This window comes from Canis lupus, chromosome 4 (assembly GCF_003254725.2).
Source record: "Canis lupus dingo isolate Sandy chromosome 4, ASM325472v2, whole genome shotgun sequence".
In the NCBI taxonomy this organism is placed as follows: Eukaryota; Metazoa; Chordata; class Mammalia; order Carnivora; family Canidae; genus Canis; species Canis lupus.
This window is the reverse complement of record NC_064246.1, coordinates 19,455,914-19,481,916: the sequence shown is the minus strand read 5'-3', so window position 1 is coordinate 19,481,916 and position 26,003 is coordinate 19,455,914. Positions and strand designations below refer to the sequence as shown.

The window sequence follows — 26,003 nt, the reverse complement described above, 5'->3', positions numbered from 1 at the left end:
GTAGAAATTGTGTCACTGAGTTAAAAGCTCCTGATTGGAAATCCCTGGGTGGCTTAGCAAGGTTTGGCACCTGCCTTTGGCCCAGGGTGCAGTCCTGGAGTCCCGGGGTCGAGTCCTGTGTTGGGCTCCCGGCATGGAGCCTGCTTCTCCCTCTGCCTGTGTCTCTGCCTCTCTGTCTCTCTCTATGTCTATCATGAATAAATAAATATATAAATCTTTAAAAAAAAAAAAAAAAAGCTCCTGCTCATGCCAGTCCTGTGTGTACACATGATGGTAACTGTTTCAGGCCAATGCTTTAGTAACTTCTCTCCGACCTGGAAGAAAGGGATTTCAGACTAAAATAAGGATCTGTGAGATGGTATTTTTTGTTATTTATTTGTAGGCTTCAAAGACATGTGGATAGTTGAAGGAGAGCTCCTTGTCCTTGCTAACTGATACCTTTCCATGTCTCTATGCTTTCCCACTTTAAAAACTATTGCTTTTTTCCCCTTTGAATAAAAATAGCATACAGTAATAAATAATCTTGAAAGTGAAAGTCTGTTCTTATCATTCCCTGCCAGAGAACCACTATTAACAGTGGTATATTTTCCTCCAGGTTTTTTTCAAAGCATTTTTCTGACATCATATTTTTATTAATATTTTTCAAGTAATTGTAAGAGGCCTACATTTAAGGTACGACTATAATAATACAAATTCTATTGTGAAATACGATTTTTAAAGAACCTCTGTATTTTCAGAGTAGACCTAGGAGTTAAAAAGGAATGTCTCTCAGAGGTCCTAGCATCATTTGCTCATATAAGCTTGTAAATGAGATCTCTCTTCCCAGAACTGGTAAATGTTTATCTTGTGTGACTCATTTGGTTAGCTGATATATTAAAGGACAAATATAAACACAATCTCATTTTTATTAAAGGTGGTAGAGAGGATGGAACAAGGAAAGGCCACTGATCAGGAAAGATAAAGTATTTTAGCTTTCTGCTTATCAATTGTTGTTGAGGGATTGATATCAGAATAATCCCAAGCAGGCTTCTTTCATTCTGGAGACTCTGGAAAACAGGCTAGGAATAATGTGCAAAGAAAAAGTGACTCATAGATAAATATGTAAATCTTTATAAATGCTGCTGTAATAGTAACTGGCGTGTGCATCCATGGTGATAATTTAATGAGCTTTTTATTCCTGTTGGAAAAAGTGACATCTTATTTGTAAGTGGGATATTTAATTGTTGTCAGCAGTAGGAAGGATTAGTCACTGGAGTGAGCTGCTATGGCAAGATGCTGCTTATTAGTTTGTTTAGTTTCCTATAGCTTTCAGTAGCTCCATCTTTAAAGTCTTCTCTTTAACCCACTAATCACTACCACCTCCAGTGGTCATATTAAATAGTTAATGGCGGGGCAGCCCTGGTGGCTCAGTGGTTTAGCACCGCCTTCGGCCCAGGGCCTGATCCTGGAGACTTGGGATCGAGTCCCACGTTGGGCTCCCTGCGCAGAACCTGCTTCTCCCTTTGCTTGTGTCTCTGCACCTCTCCTCTCTCTCTCTCTCTCTCTCTCTGTGTCTCTCATGAATGGATGAATAAAATATTTTTTTCAAAAAATAGTTAATGGCCTATTAGATACTGTGCTGTCCAGCTTTGAAGCAGGGTCTTGGAGAAACCCTGCTGTGGCAAGGAGTATCTCTGGTTGCTGGGGAAACACTTAAAATGGTGGTGTTCGGAGGACTGGGGTTCAGGAATAGCAATTCTTTACCACCTGGGGTACAGAAGTACTTCAGTATTTTCAATACTGTCAGTGCCGACTGAACATTTGCCACAACAATGGTTTGAGAGACTCTTGACTACTTCTAAGGGTTCTTTTTTTTTTTTTAAGATTTTATTTATTTATTTATTTTGAGAGAGAATGAGAGAGAGAGAGAGAGAGAGAGAGAGAGAATGCATGAGTGCATGCGAGCAGGGTGAAGGGCAAAGGGAGAGGGAGAGAGAGAGAACCTCAAGCAGACTCACACTGACAATGGAGCAGGGTGCAGGGCTAAACCCCACGACCTTGGGATCATGACCCAGAGCTGGAAACAAGATTCAGGTGCTTAAGCAACTGAGCCACCCAGGCACCCTTCACCATGAGGTATTTTTGAACACTATCAGGGCAATTTAAGTTAGTTTTCCCATTGATGGTATTAAAATATTCCTAATTCACAAAATATTTAAATGATATGTGTCATTTCTTTGGTGATTGGCACTCAAGGGAGTAGCACTGTATAGAAAGATAAAGATATATTCACATTCAAAATAGGAAGCATTCACTCATTGATTCATTGAACAAAGACTTTTTTGAGCACATCCCATACTGTTTCTGTGCAAAGGATACAACAGAGAACAAAACAGATAAAGCCTCTGTTTTCACAGAGTTTGTATTATGGTTGAGGAGACAGATCATAAAAAAATTACACAATGGCTGAGGGCAAGTATTATAAAGAAAAGTAATGCAAGTCAAGGGAGACAAAGGCGTGGGGCTGGTAGGCAGTCATTTTATATAGCATAGTCAGGGAAGACCCCCTCTACAAGACAGCATTTGAGATGATAGCTGAAGGAAGTCAGCTATATGAATGCCTGAGTTTAAAAGTATTCTTTATAGAAAGGACAGTAAGTGCCAAGGTCCTAGGGCTGGAGTGCGCTTGGTGTACTCAAGATGTATCAGGGGAGATCCTATAGCTGTAGCAAGAGGAGATGGGGAAAGTAGAAGAAAATGAAGTCAGAGAAGGAAGAGAAGGTAGAGGGTGGCAGAGCATGTCAGAACTATTAGCCATGCCACTGATGGTAGAAATTTTCACTTTTACTCTAAGAGAAGTGGGAAGTCATTAAAAGTCATTTTGAGCAGAAGAGCAATGTTGTTTTTTAAAAGATCTCTCTGACTGCTGTGTAGTAAGCAGACTGAGGCAAAGGCAGGGAGATCAGTTGAGAACCTAGTATAATACTCCAACCAAGAGAAGATGGTGGTTTGAACAAGAATGATGGTAGTGGAAGTGGCCCTAACGGGTCAGATCTTAGATATATTTTAAAAGTAGAGCCAATAGAGTTTGCTAAGGGATTAGAAGTGAGATGTGAGAGTAAAAGTCAAGGATGACTCCAAGAAAACTACTGAAATATTTTCTGACTTCCCAAACAGAACTAGTCTTGCCTCGATATCACCTTGTAATTGAAATGATTTGTTTATATGTCTGCTTCCTTACTAGACTCTGAGGTTCTCAAGGGCAAAAATTGGATGTTATTGGTGAATGATTACATTTTATTAGCCCTGGAGGTGGAGGAGAAAGTGGGGGTTGGAAGGTAATATCCATTGCAGGAAAATGGAAGGAGGAGAAAGGCAGTCAAGTGGAGAGCACCAGCCGGGGAACCTGGCAGGCTTGGTTTGATTTGTGGCTCCATCCCTTGAAATTTTGAGACTTTGGGAAAGTTACATCAACTTCTTCAGTCTTGGATTCTGTAAGATGGGAATAATAATAATAATAATAATAATAATAATAATAATAATAATATCCACCTTATACGATTGTTGTGAAAAAGAAAGAAACCCTGTACTCATTAGCAATTATTTCCCATTTCCCCCTGCCCAACCCCTGGTAACCATAATCTACTTACTCTCTACAGATTCATCTATTTTTAAAAAAGATTTATTTATTTATTTTAGAGAAGGAGGAGGGGCAGAGGGAGAGGGAGACAAAGAGAATCTCAAGCAGACTCCCTACTGATCATGGAGCCTGACTTGGGGCTTGATCCCACAACCCTGAGATCATGACCTGAGCTGAAATTAAGAGTTGGATGGATAACCAGCTGAGCCACCCAGGTGCCCCTCATTTATTCTGCATATTTTATATCAATGGAATCATACAATATGTGGCCTTTTGTGAGTGCTGTCTTTCATTTATTAGAGTGTTTTCAAGGCTCATCCATTTTGTTGCATATATCAGTACTTCATTTATTTTGTAGCTGAATGATAATTTCATTATATCTGTATACCACATTTGTTTATCCAACTAGCAATTGATGGAAATTTGAGTTGTTTTGACTTCATGGCTAGTATATATAATATTACTATGGATATTCACATATAGGTTTTTGTGTGGACATATGTTTTCAATTCTCCTGAGTATATATTTAGGGTTGGAATTCTTTTTTTTTTTTAAAGACTTTATTTATTTATTCATGAGAGACACAGAGAGAGAGGGGCAGAGACACAGGCAGAGGGAGAAGCAGGCTCCATGCAGGGAGCCCGATGTGGGATTCGATCCCAAGACTCCAGGACCACACCTCAGTCCAAAGGCAGGCACTGAACTGCTGAGCCACCCAGGGATCCCCCATTACTAACTTTTATTTTTTTTTTTTTTTTTTTTTTTTTTTTTTATATTTTTTCAATTTTTATTTATTTATGATAGTCACAGAGAGAAAGAGAGGCAGAGACACAGGCCGAGGGAGAAGCAGGCTCCATGCACCGGGAGCCCAATGTGGGATTCGATCCCGGGTCTCCAGGATCGCGCCCTGGGCCAAAGGCAGGCGCCAAACCGCTGCGCCACCCAGGGATCCCTCCATTACTAACTTTTAAATTGGGCTATTAGTCTTCTTATTGAGTTATGAGTTCTTTATAATTTTAGATAGAAATCCCTCATCACATCTATCATTTGCAAATATTTTCTTCCATTCCATAGCTTTTATTTTTACTTTCTTTTTTATTTATTTTTTATTTTTATTTATTTATTTATTTATTTACTTTCTTGATGATGTTCTTTGAAGTACAGAATGTTCAGTTTTGATGAAGTACAATTTTCTGTTTTTTTTTTCTTTTGTCGTTTGTGCTCTTGCTTTTGGTGTCATATATAAAGAGCTATTGCCAAATCCAAGGTCATAAACATTTATTCCTGTATATTTTCTCTGAGTTTTATAGTTTTAGCTTGTACATTTAGATCTGTGATCCATTTTATCACTTCTCAGCATTTTGGTTAAGATCAAGTGCAGATCTGTGATCTATTTTGAGTTAATATTTGTATATGGTATGAGGTAGGGATCCAACTTCATTTTTTAAAAAAGTAAGTTCTATACCTTATGTGGAACCCAATTTGGGGCTTGAACTCATGACCTGAGCTGAGATTGGTTGTGGGATTGAGCCCCATGTTGGGTTCCATGCTTAGCAGGGAGTCTGCTTGAGATTCTCTCCCTCTCCCACTGCCTCTCCCTATGCGCACATGCTTTCTCTCTCTCTCTTTCTGTCAAATAAGTAAATACATCTTAAAAAAATACCTGAGCTGAGATCAAGAGTTGGACACTTAATTGACTGAGCCATCAAGGCACCCCGAACTTCATTCTGTTATAGGTGTCCCAGCACCACGTGTTGAAAAGATGATTTTTTTGAAGATTTTATTTATTTATTTGAGAGAGAGAGAGAAAGAGAGAGTGCATGAGGAGAGGAAGATAAAGGGAGAGAACTCCAAGCAGACTCTGTGCTGAGTGTGGAGCCTGACACTGGGCTCAGTCCCACAACCCTGAGGTTATGACCTGAGCTGAAATAAAGAGTCAGATGCTCAGCCAACTGAGCTGTCCAAGCACTCCAAAAAGATGATTTTTTCCCCCAGTTGAATGATCTTGTAGAAAACCAGTTGGCTTTGGGTGTCTGGCTGGCTCAGTCAGTGGAGCATATAACTCTTTATCTTGGGGTTGTGAGTTTGAGCCCCATGTTGAGTGTTAAGATTACTTAAAAATAAAATCTTTAAAAAAAGAAAAAACCAATTGACTGTAAATTTGAGGGTTTATTTCTAGACTCTCAATATCCTATTTATTTATGTTTATTCTGATGCCAGTACCACACTGTTTTCATTATTGTAGTGTTGTAGAAAGTTTTAAATTGGGAAGTGTGAGTTTTTCCAACTTTGTTTTTATTTTCTAAGTTTGTTTTGACTATCCTGAGTCCCTTGCATGTGCATATGGATTTTTAGGATCCACTTGTCAATTTCTGCAAAAAAGGCACCTGGGATTTTGACAGATTGCATTAAATCTATAGTGCAGTTGGAGTACCAATGTTAGGTCTTCTGATCCATGAAAATGGAGATCTCTTTATTTATTTAGATATTTAATTTCTTTCAACAGTGTTTTATTTATTTATTTATTTATTTATTTATTTATTTATTTATTTTTATTTTATTTATTTATGATAGTCACATAGAGAGAGAGAGAGAGAGAGGCAGAGACATAGGCAGAGGGAGAAGCAGGCTCCATGCACCGGGAGCCTGATGTGGGATTCGATCCTGGGTCTCCAGGATCGCGCCCTGGGCCAAAGGCAGGCGCCAAACTGCTGCGCCACCCAGGGATCCCCTTATAGTTTTCAATGTATGTAAGTCTTGCAGTTCTTTTATTAACATTTTTTCTTAGTATTTTATTCTTTTTTTTTTTAAAAAAGATTTTATTTATTTATTCATGAAAGACACACACACACACACAGACAGAGACACAGGCAGATGGAGAAGCAGGCTCCATGCCGGGAGCCTGATGTGGGACTCGATCCCGCGACTCCAGGATCATGCTGTGAGCCGAAGGCAGGCGCTAAACCACTGACTCACCCAGGGATCCCCACAATGGCATTCTCTACTTTCTCTAAATCACTATGCTCCTTCCTGCTTTAGAATCTTCATTTACACTGTTCCTCTAGACTGATCACTACCCTTGCTCACAATTACCACTAGCAAAGGTAGTTTTTTCCCTAGGAGACAAAACTGAAATTTTTTTGTTCTTTATAAATGTTAATACCTAAGTAGTTCATGTCTACTGTTCTCACCTGTATCATCAGCACCTGGACTAGCATGTGGCATATCACTGGAGCTCAGTAAAAAGAGTGGATAAACTGTGAGCCAGGCACTTTACATATGTGATCTCACTTATCCTTGTGATTCACTCTGCAAGTGAGGAAACTAAAGCTTGAAGAGGTGAACTGGCCCAAGGTCACATAGTGAGTAAACAACAGACATATTTCAGTGAAATCACTTTGCCTGGGAGTTTAAGGAGTTTAAAATAAGTCCTTCAAGAAAGAAGTGCTCATCTTTGATTTGTTTTCCAGTGGAGACTTTTCAGAAACTGCAGAAGGCAAAGGATATTCTGACTAATACAGAGAGTCGTGCCCGCTATGACCACTGGCGGAGGAGCCAGATATCGATGCCATTTCAGCAGTGGGAAGCTTTGAGTGAATCGGTGAAAACGGTAGGTTTCTCCCTGGGATGAAGTGAATTCATGAAGCTCAGGCTGCTCATGTATTCGACTCACATAGTAGCTTAAAAAATTAGTAGGCAATAGGAGGGAGAAGACCAAGAAGCTGTTAGAATCTGGATACAACTTTGTTCATAAATCCTGTGAAAGAGAATTCAATGGATCAGCACCAGAAGAGCTCATGACTACAATTGTCAATCTCTTTGGTTGTTTGATTCAATATCTTCACTTCTTGTTATCATTTATTATTTTATACATTCTGGTAACTGCTTCTCATGTTGCTCATATAATACTGCTGAATTTTGAACCAAGGCAAATTCATCTCTTCCATCTTTTTAGTTCATATTGTCATATTCTCTTCTCAAGGCTTGTAAATTCCATAAAAAACAGAGCCTGATTAATTAAAGAAAGCAGCAAATTATTTTAAATTGATTCTTTTTTAAAAAAGGTCTTATTTATTCATGAGAGACACACAGAGAGAGGCAGAGACATAGGCAGAGGGAGAAGCAGGCTCCATACAGGGAGCCCGATGTGGGACTTGATACCCCAGGATCACGACGTAAGCTGAAGGCAGATGCTCAACCAACTGAGCCACCCAGGGATCCCCAAGAAGGAAATCTAAATGTAAACCTGAAGGGCTATAATTTAAGAGATGTGAATCACCATATTTCCATTCTTCTGAGTGTGACACATTGTAACTGCAACTGAATTAGTGACCTTAGCTATGTGAATGTCTTTTGATTTATACTTTGTTGTTGTTATTGTTGTTGTTTTTTGATGACCCACTGAACTTTTTTTTAAAAGTTTTATTTATTTATTCATAAGTGACACAGAAAGAGAGAGGCAGAGACATAGGCAGAGGGAGAAGCAGGCTCCATGCAGGGAGTCCAATGTGGGACGCGATCCCAGACCTCCAGTATCATACCCCGAGCCAAAGGCAGACACTCAACCGCTGAGCCACTTAGGTGTCCCGATGACCCACTGAACCTAATCTTAACCACTAATATCAAATTTGCTGTGGATTTCTCAAAAACTTTTCTCCAAATTTCTCTTCTAATATAAATGGCTGATGTCTTTCCTTAAAATGCTAATTTTGGGGCTCCTGGGTGGCTCAGTGGGTTAAGCATCAGCCTTTGGCTCAGGTCATGATCCCAGGAATCTGGGATCAAGCCCCACATGAGGCTCCCTGCTCTTTGGGGAGTCTGCTTCTCCCTCTCCCTTGGCTCTCCACCCCACTCATGTGTATACATTCTCTTTCAAATAAATAAAGAAAATCTTTAAAAAAAATGCTAATTTTCTGTCTCCAAACATGCCATTTCTGCTTTGAATTTAGCCTAACTACGGACTGTTTGAGGTCTTACAATAATAATATTTTAGATATTACTGTCTGCACCAATTGTCTTGTCAATAAAATTGAAATAGTGGGAACCCTGGGTGATGCAGTGGTTTGGCGCCTGCCTTTGGCCCAGGGCGCGATCCTGGAGACCCGGGATCGAATCCCACGTCGGGATCCCGGTGCATGGAGCCTGCTTCTCCCTCTGCCTGTGTCTCTGCCTCTCTCTCTCTCTCTGTCTCTCTGTTACTATCATAAATAAATAAAAATTAAAAAAAAATTGAAATAGTATGCTGGGCCAGCATTTGGTTTGAGATTTATTTTTATTAATGGTACAAAAATGATAAGAAGCATTTTTATGCTTTAAATCAGCAGTGATTTTTTTTTTTTAAACATACACGCTTCTTTGGGCAAAATCTTGTTGTTTTTGATTTGCTTTTGTTTCTCTTTCTCCATGGACTTGAATCCTTGATGCCAAGTCTCACAGGTTTTGTGTTTTTTTTTTAAAGATTTATTTATTTATGATAGACGTAGAGAGAGAGAGAGAGGCAGAGACACAGGAGGAGGGAGAAGCAGGCTCCATGCTGGGAGCCCGACGCTGGACTCGATCCCGGGACTCCAGGATTGCGCCTTGGGCCAAAGGCAGGTGCTAAACCGCTGAGCCACCCAGGGATCCCCCTAAATAGACTTTCTGTAAATTTCTTCTCATTCCTTTCTCTTCTAAGCCCTACAAGTGAAAGCCTCACCTCTGTCTATAACATTGAGTTATTGTTTTCTGTGTGAGTGGATTTGCTCATCCTTTCACCGTCCCCACTTAGAGAAATTAATAGCAATTATGATGCTAACATTGTTCATCATCTAAAGAGATCGTTGTTTCTCCTTTTGTAGATAAACATCATTCTTAGGGTGTTTGGGTGAGGTATGTTACATATGCCATCTGACTAAAATGATTACAACTAAGAATTTAGGGATGCCTGGGTGGCTTGGTGGTTGAGCATCTGTTTTCAGTTCAGGGTGTGATGCCGCAGTCCGGGGATCAAGTCCCACATTGGGCTCCCTGCATGGAGCCTGCTTCTCCCTCTCCCTCTGCCTCTGTCTCTGCCTCTTTCTCTCTGTGTCTCTCATGAATAAATAAATAAAATCTTTTTTTAAAAAAGGATTTATTTTAGGTGACATTTATCTGAAACACATATGCATGTTTGTTTGCCCTATACCTTTGTAGATTGTTAAATCTCCTAAAATCCTACCCTTTACATCACCAACTCTGTGTTTCTGCTTTTTATTGAAGCAGTATAATCCCTCTAGAAGGAGAAGAATTGGTGAGAACAATATTAGTCTCTGTACCTTCAAGGCAGGACAAATCCTAATGCACTTTTGCAGCATCACATATAGTTCATATCACAGGAATTTCCTTTGGGAGAATTCTTCAAATGGGCACAACTTCAGGGGTGACAGATTTCTATGATCCCAGAGTGATGAAACTGTATTTTTTTCCCCACACCAAGTCTCTGTCACTTTACTAGCTATTTATTTTCCTTTTCCTTTTTAGAAGTTTTTCCTGATAGTTCTTTTTTGTTTTTAATATTTTATTTATTTATTCAGGAGAGACACACAGAGAGAGGCAGAGACATGGGCAGAGGGAGAAGCAGGCTCCATGTGAGGAGCCTGATGTGGGACGTGATCTGGGGACTCCAGGATCATGCCCTGGGCTGAAGGCAGGTGCTAAACTGCTGAGCCACCCAGGGATCCCCCTCTCTTGATAGTTCTTTTTTTTTTAGAAAGAAAGAGAGAGACAGGCAGGCAGACAGAGAGGGAGGGGCAGAGGGAGTAAGGGGATCTTAAACAGATTCCTCACAGAGCTTAGAGCCAACGAGGGCACGGGTGTGGATAGGGGGCTTGATCCCACCACCCTGAGATAAGACCTGAGCTGAAATCAAAAGTTGGACTCTGGGCAGCCCAGGTGGCTCAGCGGTTTAGCGCCTCCTTCAGCCCAGGGCCTGATCCTGGAGTCCCCGGATCACGTCCCACGTCGGGCTCCTCACATGGAGCCTGCTTCTCCCTCTGCCTGTGTCTGTCTCTGTCTCTGTCTCTCTGTCTCTCTCTCTCTCTCTCGGTCTCTCGTGAATTAAAAAAAAAAAAAAGTTGGACGCTTAATGAATGAAACACCCAGGCACCCTTCTCCTGACATTTTAATTTGAAAAATATTTATTTATTTATTTATAAAGATTTTATTTATTTATTCATGAGAGACACAGAGAAAGAGGTAGAGACACAGGAAGAAGGAGAAGCAGGCTCCCCACAAAGAGCCCCATGTGGGATTCAACCCTGGATCCTAGGATCACATCCTGAGCCAAAGGCAGATGTTCAACCACTGAGCCACCGAGGCGTCCTGGAAATTTAAGTTTAGATATGTGATGTTGGTTTTAAAAAAGAGATATGGAGTGAGGTTTTCAGTTACTGTGGCCCTTGAGTCTTGGGATAGTTTGAAAACAGAGATCTTTCTAGCTAAAAGGATCGTAGGGAAATTCACTGCTGTCATGCTAAATAGTTTTACCCCAAAGGATCCAGGGTATGAAATGTTTTTTCTCTAGTTCTGAAATATGTGGCAGAATGGCTTTAGGATGCCTGTGAGAAAATGGTTGTAGCAAAGCCACAATCACAGTGCTGGTTGGGGCGCCTGGGTGGCTTAGTAGTTGAGTGTCTGCCTTTGGCTCAGGTGGTGATCCCAGGGTCTTGGGATCAAATCCTGTATCGGGCTCCCCACAGAGAGTCTGCTTCTGTCTCTACCTCTGTCTCTGCCCTCTCTCTGTGCCTCTCATGAATAAACAAATAAATAAAATCTTAAAATAAAGTGCTGAGAAAAATTCTTATAAACTGTTATAACTGTCATGTCATATCCGTTGCTGTACATTTTATAAAGAATTAATAGAGGGGTGCTGGGTGGCTCAGTTGTTAAGCGTCTGAGTTGGGCTCAGGTCGTGATCTCAGGGTCCTGGTGTCAAGCCCTAAGCCCTGAGTCCCTGTGTGGAGTCCCGAGTTGAGCCCCACATAAGGCTCTGTGCTCAGAGGAGAGTCTGCTTCTCCCTCTCTCTCTGCTCCTCCCCCTGCTCATGCACACTCTTTGTCCCTCAAATAAATAAAATCTTTTAAAAAAGAGTTAATAGAAATGCATTTTTGGTGAATTGATTGTTTGACAAATTGATTGCTTCTTATAGGGCTTGTTGGGACTGCCAGTTACCCTCATATGGGTCTGTTTGTCTACTGATTGTTTCTTGGTTCCTGGGCTTGGTGAGGTGTCCTTGGGGTGAGTCCAGTTGGCTAAAAATGACTAGGGAAGCTTCCTACTATGCCTGTGTGGTTGCACTTTCCCCAGTCAGATGGGAAGCACCTTCTGGACCTGTTCAGAAGGCAGTCAGTCCTAATTGAATGTTATCCAAAAGCAGGTCAAAGATCACCCAGACAAGCAAATAATTTACTTCTATTGATCCAGAATAATAACAACTAATCAATTTTGAATAGTTGTTCAACTGATCCATGGCTCACATGAGTCAATTGATTTTTTTCTATTTGTTTATTTTTTCTATTTGTCTACTTAATATTTACTGGCTTGTAGGCACAATTTTTTATTGTTAACCAAGGTCTAGAATTAAATTATATTAAATTAATTACTTTATTTATATTAAAGATTTTATGTATTTATTTGGGGAGAGAGAGAGAGAGAGACAGAGCATGAGCAGGGGGAGAGAGAGAGGGAGAGGGAGAAGCAGGCTCCCCAAGGAGCAGGGAATCTGACGCGGGGCTCCATCCCAGGACCCTGGGATCATGACCTGAGCTGAAGGCAGACATTTAACCACTAAGCCACCCAGGTGCCCCAAAGTCCAGAATTTTAAAAAAATGACTGGAACTTCCTAAGGGAAAAAACACATCAGGGAAAGCTGGTAAACAAGTTAATTGAGAAGATAGAATAGACAACATACCAATTTCATGGACTGTAGGACAGTGGCTTTTGCCCCCAGGCTTAGTGTCTGTTTAGTGTTGGTTCACCCCCTACACACAATGGTACTCTGTCCGGTGCAGTTCATTATTTTGCTGTACAGACTGTCCTCTTCCTAATCTCCCTCTCAGTCTCTGTCAACTACTATCATTTGATATTTTTATTGATCATTTTTTTAAAGATTTTATTTATTTATTCATGAGCAAGAGGGGCAGAGACACAGCAGGGGGAGAAGCAGGCTCCATGCAGGGAGCCCAATGTGGGACTCGATCCTGGGATTCCAGGATCAGGCCCTGGGCTGAAGGCAGGCGCTCAACCACTGAGCCACCCAGGTGTCTCTATTGATGATCATTCTATTGAACCGAGTCATTCCATACTAGTTTGCTTGATGTTGAGTGTTGTTAAATCAGTATCTTAGGGAATCTGAGAAATACAATCTGTGAACACAGAAATAAGCCCTAATTGTGTCCCTGTAAATCAGGTTGCTTAGCATTGCTCTTATATTAGTCCTTTGATTGAAGTACAAAGCATGAGAGGTGCCTGTATATGAGGTTAGATGCAGTTTGGATTTTTCCCTTGTGTATTTCTTTCATTGGGATCAGCAGATACAGAGGTCTGATGATAAAATATTTTATTCTTATAAAGTGGATGGATGAGTAAAACTATTATCTCACAATTGCTTGATGGTTATCAAAGCATTTACTGTAGGTAAGTCATTAATCCTCAACACCATCTAAGGAAAATAGCAGGCACTTTTATTTCAAGACAAAAGTACCAGGGCACAAAGTAAATACACGGTACAAGACCTGTACCTAACTGACCTGTAATGTTTACAGACCACATTTTCAGCTCTCTGGGCCCTGAATTCTTGAGTTTCTTACTTTCTATTTTTCACTGACCTTTCCAATATCCTTTCCCTCTACAGAGAAAGCCACTGGCCAGCCTCTTTTACTCTGTGCACATGCAGGAAAAGGAAGAAACCAAACTAACCAACAGCAGAACCAAACCAATCAGACCAAAAGCAGATTATTTTTTGCATCAGCTGAGGCTACTGCCCTTTTCAAAAATAAACATTTTTTAAAAAAGAGAATGAGTGAGTGAGCAACCTTGAGTTGGGGGAGGGGCAGAGGGAGAGGGAGAAGCAGAGTCCCTGGGGAGCAGAGTCTGACATGGGGCTCCGTCCCAGGACCCTGAGATCATAACCTGAGCTGAAGGCAGATGTTTAACCGACTGAGCACCCAGGCACCCCTAAAATTAACATTAAAAAAGATTTCATGTTTATTTTTAAAAAGATTTATTTATTTTAAAGAGTGAGGTGGAGATAGGGGCAGAGGTAGAAGGACAATCCCAAGCAGACTCCCTGCCGAGTGGAGCCCCATGCAGGTCTCAATCCTTTTTTTTTTTTTTTTAAAGATTTTATTCTGGAGGGTATTATGCTGAGTGAAACTGGAGGGTATTATGCTGAGTGAAGTAAGTCAGTCGGAGAAGGACAAACATTATATGTTCTCATTCATGTGGGGAATATAAATAATAGTGAAAGGGAATATAAGGGAAGGGAGAAGAAATGTGTGGGAAATATCAGAAAGGGAGACAGAATGTAAAGACTCCTAACTCTGGGAAACGAACTAGGGGTGGTAGAAGGGGAGGAGGGCGGGGGGTGGGAGTGAATGGGTGACGGGCACTGGGGTTTATTGTGTATGTTGGTAAATTGAACACCAATAAAAAATAAATTAAAAAAAAGATTTTATTTATTTATTCATGAGAGACACAGAGAAAGAGAGAGGCAGAGACACAGGCAGAAGGAGAAGCAGACTCCATGCAGGGAGCCCAATGCGGGACTTGATCCCAGGACTCCAGGATCACGCCCTAAGCCCAAGTCAGGTGCTAAACTGCTGAGCCACCCAGGGATCCCCCAGGTCTCGATCCTATGATCCTGAGATCATGACTTGAGTCAAAACCAAGATTCAGACAACCAACCTACTGAGCCACCCAGGTGCCTCTTAAAGATTTTATTTTTTCAGGATTCTCCTTACTTAGCCTGGGGCTTGATCTCACAACCCTGAGATTAAGAGTTGCATGCTCTACCATCTGAGCCAGCCAGGCATACCATCTCTTTCTGTATCTCTTCTCTTTTCTTTTCTTTCTTTTCTTTCTTTTCTTTTCTTTTCTTTCTTTTCTTTTCTTTTCTTTTCTTTTCTTTTCTTTCTTTTCTTTTCTTTTCTTTTCTTTTCTTTTCTTTTCTTTTCTTTTCTTTTCTTTTCTTTTCTTTTCTTTTCTTTTCTTTTCTTTCTTTCTTTCTTTCTTTCTTTCTTTCTTTCTTTCTTTCTTTCTTTCTTTTCTTTTAGAGAGAGAGAGAGAGCCAGCACAAGCAGGGGGAGGGGCAGAGGGAGAGAGAGAGTGAATCCACAAGCCGACTTGACTCCTTGGCTGAGCCTGGAGCCTGACATGGGACTCTATCCAAGGACCCTGAGATCATGACCTCAACTGAAATCAAGAGTCAGCCACTTAACCGACTGGAATATCCGGGCACCTCTTTCTTTCTTTCTTTCTTTCTTTCTTTCTTTCTTTCTTTCTTTCTTTCTTTCTTTCTTTCTTCTTTCTTTCTTTTTCTTTCTTTTTTTTTCTTTCTCTTTTCTTTCTTTTCTTTTCTTTTTTCTTTTCTTTTCTTTTCTTTCTTTTTTTTCTTTTCTTTCCTTCCCGGCCAACAGAAGGGCTTTCTTTTTCTTTCTTTTTCTTTTTCTTTTTCTTTTCTTTTTCTTTCTTTTTCTTTTTCTTTCTTGGCCCAACCCAGGGCTCAAACCCACCACCCTGAGATCGAGACTCACCTGCTCCACTGACTGAGCAAGCCAGGCACCCCAAAATTAACATTTTTATTTTGAAATAAAACCTACAGAAAAATTCATAATACTATGTCAGATTTTATCACATATCGAACTTTAAATATGGAATACTATATAATGTTTATATTATGTGTCTGCTTTAATTAATGTAGTCAATGCACTGGGCTGTCAGAGGTAAAAAAGACCTGATGCTGGAAGAATCTGACCAGAGTCTTACCAAAACGATTGAAAATGAGGAATGGAACAAGCAAAGAGAAATCAAGAAAGAGGAGCTGGGCTCAACCACAGAGAAAATGGAGCAAGAAGAATCCAAGTCCTTGGAGAAGTCATTCTCCCCACAAAATCCTGATTCTCCAAGTAAGTCAAGTCATGTAGCTTTGCAGACAAAGAATTTCTGAAATTAAAGGGCTTGGTTTATACTGTATTTATTCTCAACCTTTTCCAACTAAACAATAGTGCCAAATTTAAGGATTGCTTACTTAGCACTGACACAGAAACTGGAAGACACATTCCTCAATACATTCCTTGCAAGGGAAGATTTGGGGCATTTTTGTTATTCTGAAATAATACTGCCATTTATTGGGTGTTTCCTATGTATAGGAATGTTCTTTGTGTACGTTACGTGACATGTATTATCTTGTTTAATATTCATTTTATATACGTTAATTTATTTAATCTTCACTACAAGCTTGTGAGGTTGGTACCAATATTATTCTTATTTTACAAATGAGAAAACTGACATCTGGAGAGGTTGAGTAATTTTCTCAAAGCTGTACAAGTTGTATACAGCCGGGGGGGGGGGGGACCTGAATGAAGGTATTTTGGCTTCAGAGTCTTTTTGTAAGGCATTGCACCAGCTGGAGAAGGTACCTTATCTGCAAGTAGCTCTGTAGACATTCTGAGTGATATACAGATCCACTGAAGCAGAGCATTATAGAGGTTAAGCTCCCAAGCTACACACCACCTGGGTTCACATCCTAGCTCTACTACTTATGATCTGTATTACTTGGTACAAGTTAATTAACTTCTCTAGATTTCAGTTTCCTCATCTATAAAATCAAGATCATAATGGTACCTTCTCATAGAGTTATCATGAGGAGTAGTTGAGATCTGTGCAAAATTCGTAGCACAGTGATTAACCTACCAAGCAGGTCTTGGGTTAATGTCAGCCATGATTATCATTTCTTTGTGTCTCTAGCCATCCCACTGTGTTGATCTCGTCTAGATGTGTTATATTCACACCCTGTCACTGTCCTGCAGATTCTTGCTTGATTCTCAGGGTTGTGATTCCACACCTCTTTAGAATTTAGCCTTTAAACCAAAGGCTCCTGAAAGTCCTTGAATCCTTGAATCTTTACTGAAAAAAGAAAAAGAAGACAGTTAATTTATGGTGAATTAGTCTTTCTAGAAATAGTCACTTGAAATCTCTCTTTGGGGAGAACTTCTATATGCTCATTACTTGCTAGGATAAAGATTCTTAGGGTGTGGTTCAGGTGTCTCTGCTGGTTACTCAAGATTTCCTTTTGTGGAGTCTGCAAATGGTTGGTTGCATCAGCCTTATAACTGGGAATGGTTATAATGTAACAAACTGATCAAAGCAGAAGCCCGAATTTCGGAAAAAAAAAAACAGTTTTAAGCAAATACACGAGAACAAACACCTACGCACAGGCACACGTAGGCAAACATAAAAATGTTTTTCTATTCAGCCTGGAATGTTCAGATCTGTGCTTCCTGAACCCCTGGGGCCTCCCTCTGACTCTGTTTCAGATTCAGACCTAGACTGAGTTTACCCAAACTGGAGGGGTAGGGGCAGCTGATTATGTCAGAGATTCAGGCATGAGGCTGGGAGCCCCACTGGAATCCCTCCCAGCAGACTCCATGAAATTTTCTCTTCCTTTAAAAAATTAATTATTTTTATATTTAAAACACCCCAAAGTAATAGGAGCTGTTATTAGAAAATTCAAAGACTCATATATAGACAGTGACTTAGTGTCTACCCCAGCCTCCCATAGTTCTTTGCTTCTGTTTCCTGAAGTAACCAATGCAGATGCCCAAGTGCGTCTCCTTCCACATTTTTCTCTATGCTAAAACAAGCATATACAAATATACATTCACTTATGAGGGCTTTCAAAATAAAGAATGGCATTATACTGTGCTCATTTTTCTATGTTATTCTGGAACCAGGTCTCTGCTTTTCCACTGATGAGTTGTGTGACCCTAGGCAAGTGAGTTAACCTCTCTGTATCTGTGTTTTCTTATTATATGGCCGAAATATTAGTGTCTACCTCCTAAGGGTTTTTCTGAGTAGTAAATAAAATATGTAAGATATTTAGACCAGGTACATGGTAGGTGCTTTTTTTTTTTTTTTTTTTTTTTTGGTATTGGCATTTATTATTATGGGGCTTCTCCTTAGACTCTTACATTTAGAATTAACTCATTCTTTTAAATAGCAGATAAGTATTCCAGAGGATAAATCTATTATAATTTACTCAGAATAAATTTTGGTATCAGTTTTTTTTTACTCCTATTTTATTATTATAAATTCCAGTGTAGTTAACATACAGTGTTGTGTTAGTTTCAGGTGTGCAATACAGTGTGATGTCAGTTGTTTATTTTTTAAAATATTTTATTTATTTATTCATGAGAGAGGCAGAGAGAGAGGCAGAGACAGAAGCAAGCTCCCTGTGGGGAGCCAGATGCGGGACCCATCCCAGGACCCTGAGATCACGACCTGAGCCAAAGGCAGTTGCTCAACAACTGAGCTACCCAGGTGCCCCTGTGATGTCAGTTTGGATGCCCTCACATGGTGAGGTGTATTCTCTTACTGTGACCAAGGAATGAGGTCGGGGAGTGGTACAGGAGGATCATTGTTCTGAGAAGCTGTTGTTGGAGAAGAATTATGAGATTTTACGAAAAGCTTCATTTACCAGTATTTTCTTAATGCCATTTAAGAGATTATTGGGTGTAATGAGTAGCACCTTACATTTGGAGTTTATATACCAAACTGCAATTGTGTGATTGTTTGTAACTTTATTTTACTGTAAATTTCTGTAACATCAACATTTAAGAAATATTATTCATGTCAGCTTTACCGAGTCCAGAGTGACTTCTCACATACCTTTACAGCATATTTTAATAATTTCCTCAAGCAGTGGTTGATATTTACTTTGGAGTTTGCCTTTTTTTTTTGAAGATTTTATTTATTTATTTATTTATTTATTTATTTATTTATTTATTTATTTATTTATTTATGAGAGACAGAGACACAGGCAGAGGGAAAAGCAGGCTTCATGCAGGAAGCCTGATGTGGGCCTCAATCCCGGGTCTCCAGGATCACACCCTGGACTGAAGGCGGCACTAAACTGCTGAGCCACCCGGGCTCCCTGGAGTTTGCCTTTTGATGCCTCTTCTGTGATGAACATCTATCAAATATTCCACATCCTCTTCTGACTCTTCACTACAACCAGTAAAATATGGAGCACAGTCTCTGAAAACTGATGTTTGAAACAATCTCAGTTTTCCTTTCTTCCTATTCAAATATGCAATAAATATAACTTCTGATAAATGCAATTCTAGAATAAAATAGTTTGTATAACATTCTGAAATTAAAAAAAAGAAGATCATATGTTGCAGACGTGTGCTGCTATAGGTTCTGGACATCTACCTTCCCTTTGTCAACTCTCTAGTTTCTACCAGAGGGCTTTCTCTGGCAATTGAGCCGGTTTATTCCCTGGCTTTAGTGCTAGGGAATAAACACCCTTTGAAAAAAAAAAATAAACACCCTTTGGATGTAGCCATCAGCTATTGATGAATGCCAGTGGGAGGCTCCTTTACTTCTCCAACTGGATAACTTCTCCAACTGGATAACTCTGAGGGGTTTTTATGTTGTCTTCCAAGGGTCTTTAGTGCAATCAAACTCCAGTTGCCCAGGGTAGCAACTTGCATGATAATGTACCTTTTATAAACTTGATTCCTTTCCCTACTTTTTTACCAGGGCCTCCGTGAATCATTTTTTTAAATTTGCCACTTATGAGCCTATCTGGCTCAGTCAATAGAGCATCCAGCTCTTAATCTTGGGGTCATGAGTTCAAGCCCTATATTGGATGTGGAGCCTACTAAAAAACGAACTAGCCACTTACATTTGAATTCTTGTTTGGGGGTCTGTTTCTATTGGAACCTAAACTAGAAAATGCCATTTTTCAAACTATGAAATAACAAGTATATTTACAGTAGAAATGTGAGAAATGTGGTCAAATAAAAGGTAGAAAATACAACTTGTAATCTTAGCACCTAGAGACATATCTATTATTGATCTTTTGCTATATTTTTATATTTGTCAGTATATCTAAAACTAAGCGGATCATACTGTACATATTGTGTGTGTTTGTGTGTGTGTATTTCAATTACAGTTGTCAGAAATTTCCTTTTGCTTTTTCCCAAAAGGGAAATTCTAAAATTTGTTTTCTCTGATAATTCTAAAGATAGTACAAATAGATCGTCTTTTCTTTTCTTTTTTTTTTTTTTTTAAGATTTTATTTATTTATCCATGAGAGTCACAGAGAGAGAGAGGGAGAGAGAGGCAGAGACACAGGCAGAGGGAGAAGCAGGCTCTATGCAGGGAGCCTGATGTGGGACTTGATCCCAGGTCTCCAGGATCAGGCCCTGGGCTGAAGGCAGCACTAAACTGCTGAGCCACCCAGGCTGCCCAACAGATCATCTTCTTAAGACAATCATTGACAACTGTTCTGTGTGTATTTTTCTGACTAGATATTTAGATAATATTTTAAAATATCAATGGAAGCATATTTTGTATATTATTCTGTAATATACAATAGTATTAACATAAAAAAAGGCACAAGGGAGGCACCTGGGTAGCTCAGTTAGTTGAGCATCTGACTTCAGCTCAGGTCATGATCTCAGGGTCCTGTGATAGAGCCTGCATCCTCGGGCTCTGCACTCAGCAGGAAGTCTGCTTCTCCCTCTGCCTCTCCCCTGTTCATGCTCTCTCTCTCTCAAATAAATAAAATCTTAAAAAAAAAGACACAAGGAATTCATTGCAGAGTAATAAGAAAATATAGATTTTTAAAAAGTATCAAAAATGAAAAACATCTATTCCAACTATTTCCTTGTTAGACTTTCCAAAATTCCTTGTAGACTTTCCAAAAATTTTATGTAAATATCTATGCAATAATGAATTTAGGAATGAGATCAAACTGTATAAACTGTTTTGTAACTATCTGTCAGCAATATGTTATAAGAATTTTTCTATTTTTCCATAAATATTAAAAAATTATTAATGACTATATCAAAGACTTTTAACCAACTTTCTATTGCTGGAGATTTTTTTTTCTTAGATTTTATTTATTTATTCATGAGAGACGCACAGAGAGAGGCAGAGACATAGGCAGAGGGAGAAGCAGGCTCCATGCAGGGAGCCCGATGTGAGACTCGATCCCAGGACTCCAGGATCATACCCTGGGCTGAAGGCAGGCATTAAACCGCTGAGCCACCTGGGCTGCCCTATTGCTGGAGATTTAGATTGTTTCTTGATTTTAAAAAACATTTATAAATGATGTCATGATAAATATTCTTATAGTTAAACCCTTGAGCACATCAGTGGTTATTCCCTTAGGATAAATTTCTAGAAGTAGAATTATTGGGTTAAAGGTTTAAACTTTTTAATGAGTTTGATAAATTTTGCCAAAATTGCCAGCAAGAAAACTTTTGTCAGTTTACCTTCCCTCTAGTAGAGAAGAAAAATGACCTTTTCTCTAGTTTTTTATTTTTTTATTTTATTTTATTTTATTTTATTTTATTTTATTATTTTTTTCTTTTCTCTAGTTTTTAACAAAGTTGTTTAGAATGAAAGAAACCTTACTCTTGTGGAATAAATTATTTGTATTTCTAGAGATCTTTTACTGTTAACCTTTTCCTTACGACAGCTGTTTGAAAGTTGTTTCCAATTTCCTTTCAAGTGAAGTGTCCAAATTCCCACGATTAGAGGCATCTATAAATATCCTTTTATTATTAAGCATTTATGCACATGAGGTTCTTTCATCCATATATAAATTAATTCTTGTTGATAGGAGGGAAACTCTATAAATAGTTTAGGAGAGAAAATACAGTGGCTCTTAAACATCTGAAAAGATGTTTAATCTCAATGTAATTAGCAAAATGTAATTAGCAATTCTCTTAATGTATGCTCCTATGAATCAGTGAGACATTAGATCAACCATTCAGTAAAAAAAATGAACAAAGGAAATGAACAGATAGTTCACAGAAGAGAAAATACACAAATAGCCTTGAAACATATGAAAAGATGCTTAAACTCACTCATACTAAGAGAAAGGCAAATTAAAACCACACTGTTTCGTGTTCATTAGCCTGGCAAAGGTTACTAAGTTTGTTAACATGGTGTTAATGAGGGTGAAGGAAAACAACTGCTGCTGGGTCAAGCTTTATGGAGAACTGTTTGGCAATGTCTATTAAAACTACAAATGCACAATGATTTTTTAAAAATATTTTATCCATTTATTTGAGAGAGATCATGAGAGAAAGAGCATAAGCAGTGCTGGGGAAGGGGGCGGAGGAAGAGGGAGAATCAGGCTCCTCACTGAGCAGGGAGCAGGATGTGAGGCTCCATCTCAGGACCTGAGCCAAGATTCAACCAACGGAGCCACCCAGGTGCCCCTGCACAAAGGCTTTGATGCTACTTCCACAAATTTTATCCTACAGACCACCTATGTACCAAATGACATGTGTGCCATGTTATTCACTGCAGAATAACAAATAAATGCCCCTCAGTAGGGTTGAGTTTTTGTGTATCATACAACAGAATACTCTGCTGTAAGAGAGCATGAGAAAGCTCTTCATATACTGATAAAGAGCAAACATCAAGCTATATTAGAAACAAAAAGTGAAAAAACAGAATAGGGGACCATATGTTAGGATTTAGGTTAAAGAAGGGATGAGAAGGTGGTGTTGGAGAATGTATGCATGTATTTGTATATACCTGTACTATCTCTGGAAAGATAGGCAGGCAACCGGTAGCAAATTTGTCTTTTGGAAACATCAGAAGAGTGGAAGGGTGGAAGACTTTTGGAGCATGTACTCTTTGTGCCTTTTGAATTGTAGCCATGTGAATATACTTCCTACTCAAAAAATAAATAAAATTTTACTTTATTTATTTTTTTTTAAAAGATTTTATTTATTTATTTGACACACAGAGAGAGCACACCAGCAGGGGGAGCAGAGGGAGAGGGAGAAGAGATGTAGGACTCCATCTCAGGACCCTGGGATCATGACCTGAGCTGAAGGCAGATGCTTAACTGGCTGAGCCACCCAGGCCCCCCCAACCCCTGAAAAAAATAAAAATAAATAAAAATCAAAATAGATAAATTGAAAGGAAAAAGAAATCTGAGATCTATTCCTCATTTTAGTTACATTTTGTGATCACTAAGAAGTCCCTTCCTTTTTTTTTAATTGAGGTTTGATTTGCTAACATATAGTATGACACCCAGTGCTGATCCTGTCAAGTGCCCCCCTCAGTGCCCGTCACCCAGTCACCCCATCCCCTGCCCACCTCCCCTTCCACTACCCTTGTTTGTTTCCCAGAGTTAGGAGTCTCTCATGTTTTGTCACCCTCTCTAATTTTTCTCACTCATTTTCCCTCCTTTCCCGTATAATCCCTTTCACTATTTCTTATATTCCCTGTATGAGTGAAACCATACAATGATTGTCCTTCTCCAATTGACTTACTTCATTCAGCATAATACCCTCTAGTTCCATCCACGTCGAAGCAAATGTTGGGTATTTGTTGTTTCTAATGTCTGAGTAATATTTTATTGTATATATACACCACATCCTCTTTATCCACTCATCTGTCAATGGACATTGAGGCTCCTTTCACAGTTTCATTATTGTGGACATTGCTGCTGTAAACATTGGGGTGCAGGTGTCCCGGTGTTTCACTGCATCTGTATCTTTGGGGTAAATACCCAGTAGTGCAATTGCTGGGTTGTAGGGTAGCTCTATTTTTAACTCTTTGAGGAACCTCCACACAGTTTTCCAGAGTTGCTGTACCAGTTCACATTCCCACCAACAGTGCCCTTTCTTTTTTTTTTTTAGTGGGGCCTCTCCATATGTAATATATAAATAAATGAATATTTAATATCAGATATTCACAAGGGTTTTATAGAAAAAAAAGCAAAAAAAAAAAAAAAAAGTAGGGTAAGGGGACAGGGTGGGATAGAGGTGGAGATTGGGGACTACTTGAATCAAGTTGTCCAGATCAACTTGGATCAACATAGAAATCCAGAATCTCAAGCTCCACCCCAGACGTCCAGAATCAGACTCTCCAGTATAACAAGATCTCCAGATAATTACTATGCATATGGAAGTTTGAGATTCCCTGGTCTAGCTAATTCCTACTCATGGTCACTTTGAATGTGATTTCCTTCCAGAAATTTTTACCTTTATTCTTTCTAGTCCACACTGAATGCCTTTCTCTGGTCTTCCATTCTCTTGTTTCCCTCCATTTTTTTTTTTCTACATTAATAGTTTGGTGGATTCTTCTGTTACCCCTGTCAGGAGATATGCACTGCTGTCTCACAGTACACAGCACAGAGCCTGGCAATACGTAATAGGTGCTAGATAAGTGTTTCTTTACAAATGACTGAATGAGTGCACCAAATAAAAGTATGTGTGTGCAGGAAAAAGGATTAAAAAATCTGCTTAAGATAATCAGTTTATATAAGATACTAATAATCCATATTAAAGACTTACCCTTACATTTTATTTATTTTAGTGAAATCTTATCAGCAAGCTATTTTGACATGACACTGTGACTTTTCTTTTCCTACCTCTCTGATTTTAAAATCTTCTCTTCTGTGCTTTAAAGGTTTTTCAAATGTGAACTCTTGGCACCTTCGTTTCCGCTGGTCTGGGGATGCTCCCTCAGAACTCCTGAGGAAGTTCAGAAACTATGAAATATGAAAAGTGCCTGCTCAATAGGAGAGAGAGAGAAAGCAAGACCATCTTCTGTGCTGCCAGCAAGTCTTTAAGTCTTAACAATGTTATATTTCTCTGTCATGTTTGTGTATCAGTACCGATTGATTCCTCCATCCTTGAACCCATTCTATCACAATGTGTTTTATGAATGAGAAAAATTTCAGACTAGTTTCTTTCAATATTTGAATGAATTAAGGCTCTTAGATCCAAAGTAGCTTGTATGGTATGTGTTTTCCTATTAGTGTTATTTATAGAATTCCATTAAAAAAAACTCTCTCTGTATTTAAATAATTCTTAAATATACTGTAATCTCTCAGTGCTGATGTACAAGAAATATTTTCTGACTTTTGACTTAAAATGAAATGTGAGGGGCACCTGTGTGGATCTGTCAGTTAAACATCTGCCTTCAGCTTAGGTCATGATCGCAGGGTCCTGGGATTGAGCTCTGCATTGGGTTCCCTGCTCAGCAGAGAGCCTGCTTCTCCCTCTTCCTCTGCTTCTCCCTCTGCTTGTACTCTCTGTCAAATAAATAAATAAAATCTTAAAAAAAAAATGAAATGTGAAATTACTTGTCTAAATCCCATAGTAAAATAAATAATTTCCCAAATTTCATGATGAACTTAAAAATTAACTGTATTTTGAAAATAATTTCAGTAGATATTTCTATTTTAATTTTAATAATCATAAATTGAAAAGGTTATTTATTTGAGAAAATATGTTTTTATAAGATTTCTTTTGTTATATATAGCAAGTGATATGTTTATAAACTATGTTCTCACAGTGAGAACATATCTGCTAGGTTGAAGTTATTGATGGTCGTGTGTAGTCTGTGGTTATTTTTTAGTTTCCAAACAAGTGAATGAAAAATTAAGAAGAAAAACAATTTTATTTTATTCATTCATTTTTAAAAACATTATTTATTTGAGAGAGGGAGCGAGAGCTTACAAGCAAGGGGGAGAGGCTACAGGAGAATGAGAAGCAGAAGCATGCTCCCTGAGGCAGGACTTGATCATGACCTGAACCAAAGGCAGACGTTCAACTGACTGAGCCACCCAGGTACCCCAAAGAAAAATAATATTAGAGCAGGGGTTTTTTAGTCAGTGACAGAGTTTTCACTGGTGTATATAGCAAAATGAGAAAAAAAAGAATATGGGAACTTTTTTTTAAAGCTACCTTATTGGGCAGCCCTGGTGGTGCAGTGGTTTAGCACCGCCTGCAGCCCAGGGCGTGATCCTGGAGACCCTGGATCGAGTCCCACGTCAGGCTCTCTGCGTGGAGCCTGCTTCTCCCTCTGCCTGTCTCTCTGCCTCTCTCTGTGTGTCTCTATGAATAAATAGATAAAATCTTTAAAAAAAATTAAAGCTTCATTATTAGAACTTATGTCCTTTGTGGTTTAAAATGTGCTTCCTTTTATGAAATAGTATCATGGTAAATAGAGCTAATTTGCAAGGGCTGCCATAACAAAATATATAGATGGAGTGGTTTAAACAATGCTTCTAACAGTTCTGGAGGCTAGAAGTACAAGATCAAGGTGTCTGCAGGTTTGTTTGTTTTTTTCCTGAGACCTTTCTTCTCGGCTTGCTGCCTTTTCA

At 39.1% G+C, this 26,003-nt stretch overlaps 1 protein-coding gene across 4 annotated transcripts in view; it reads left to right on the top strand.

Moving 5' to 3' along the window:
• The window catches only part of DNAJC12 (DnaJ heat shock protein family (Hsp40) member C12), a 52,176-nt gene extending 26,385 nt beyond the window's left edge, over positions 1–25,791 (top strand). For all 4 annotated transcript variants that reach the window (XM_035715358.2, XM_025434780.3, XM_025434781.3 and 1 more), the window contains 3 exons: positions 7,090–7,229; positions 15,555–15,759; positions 24,302–25,791. In XM_035715358.2, coding sequence (XP_035571251.1) covers positions 7,090–7,229; positions 15,555–15,759; positions 24,302–24,396 — 440 coding nt within the window. In that variant the 3' untranslated portion in view covers positions 24,397–25,791. The remainder of the gene's footprint in view (positions 1–7,089; positions 7,230–15,554; positions 15,760–24,301) is intronic.
• The last annotated feature ends 212 nt before the right edge of the window (positions 25,792–26,003 follow it).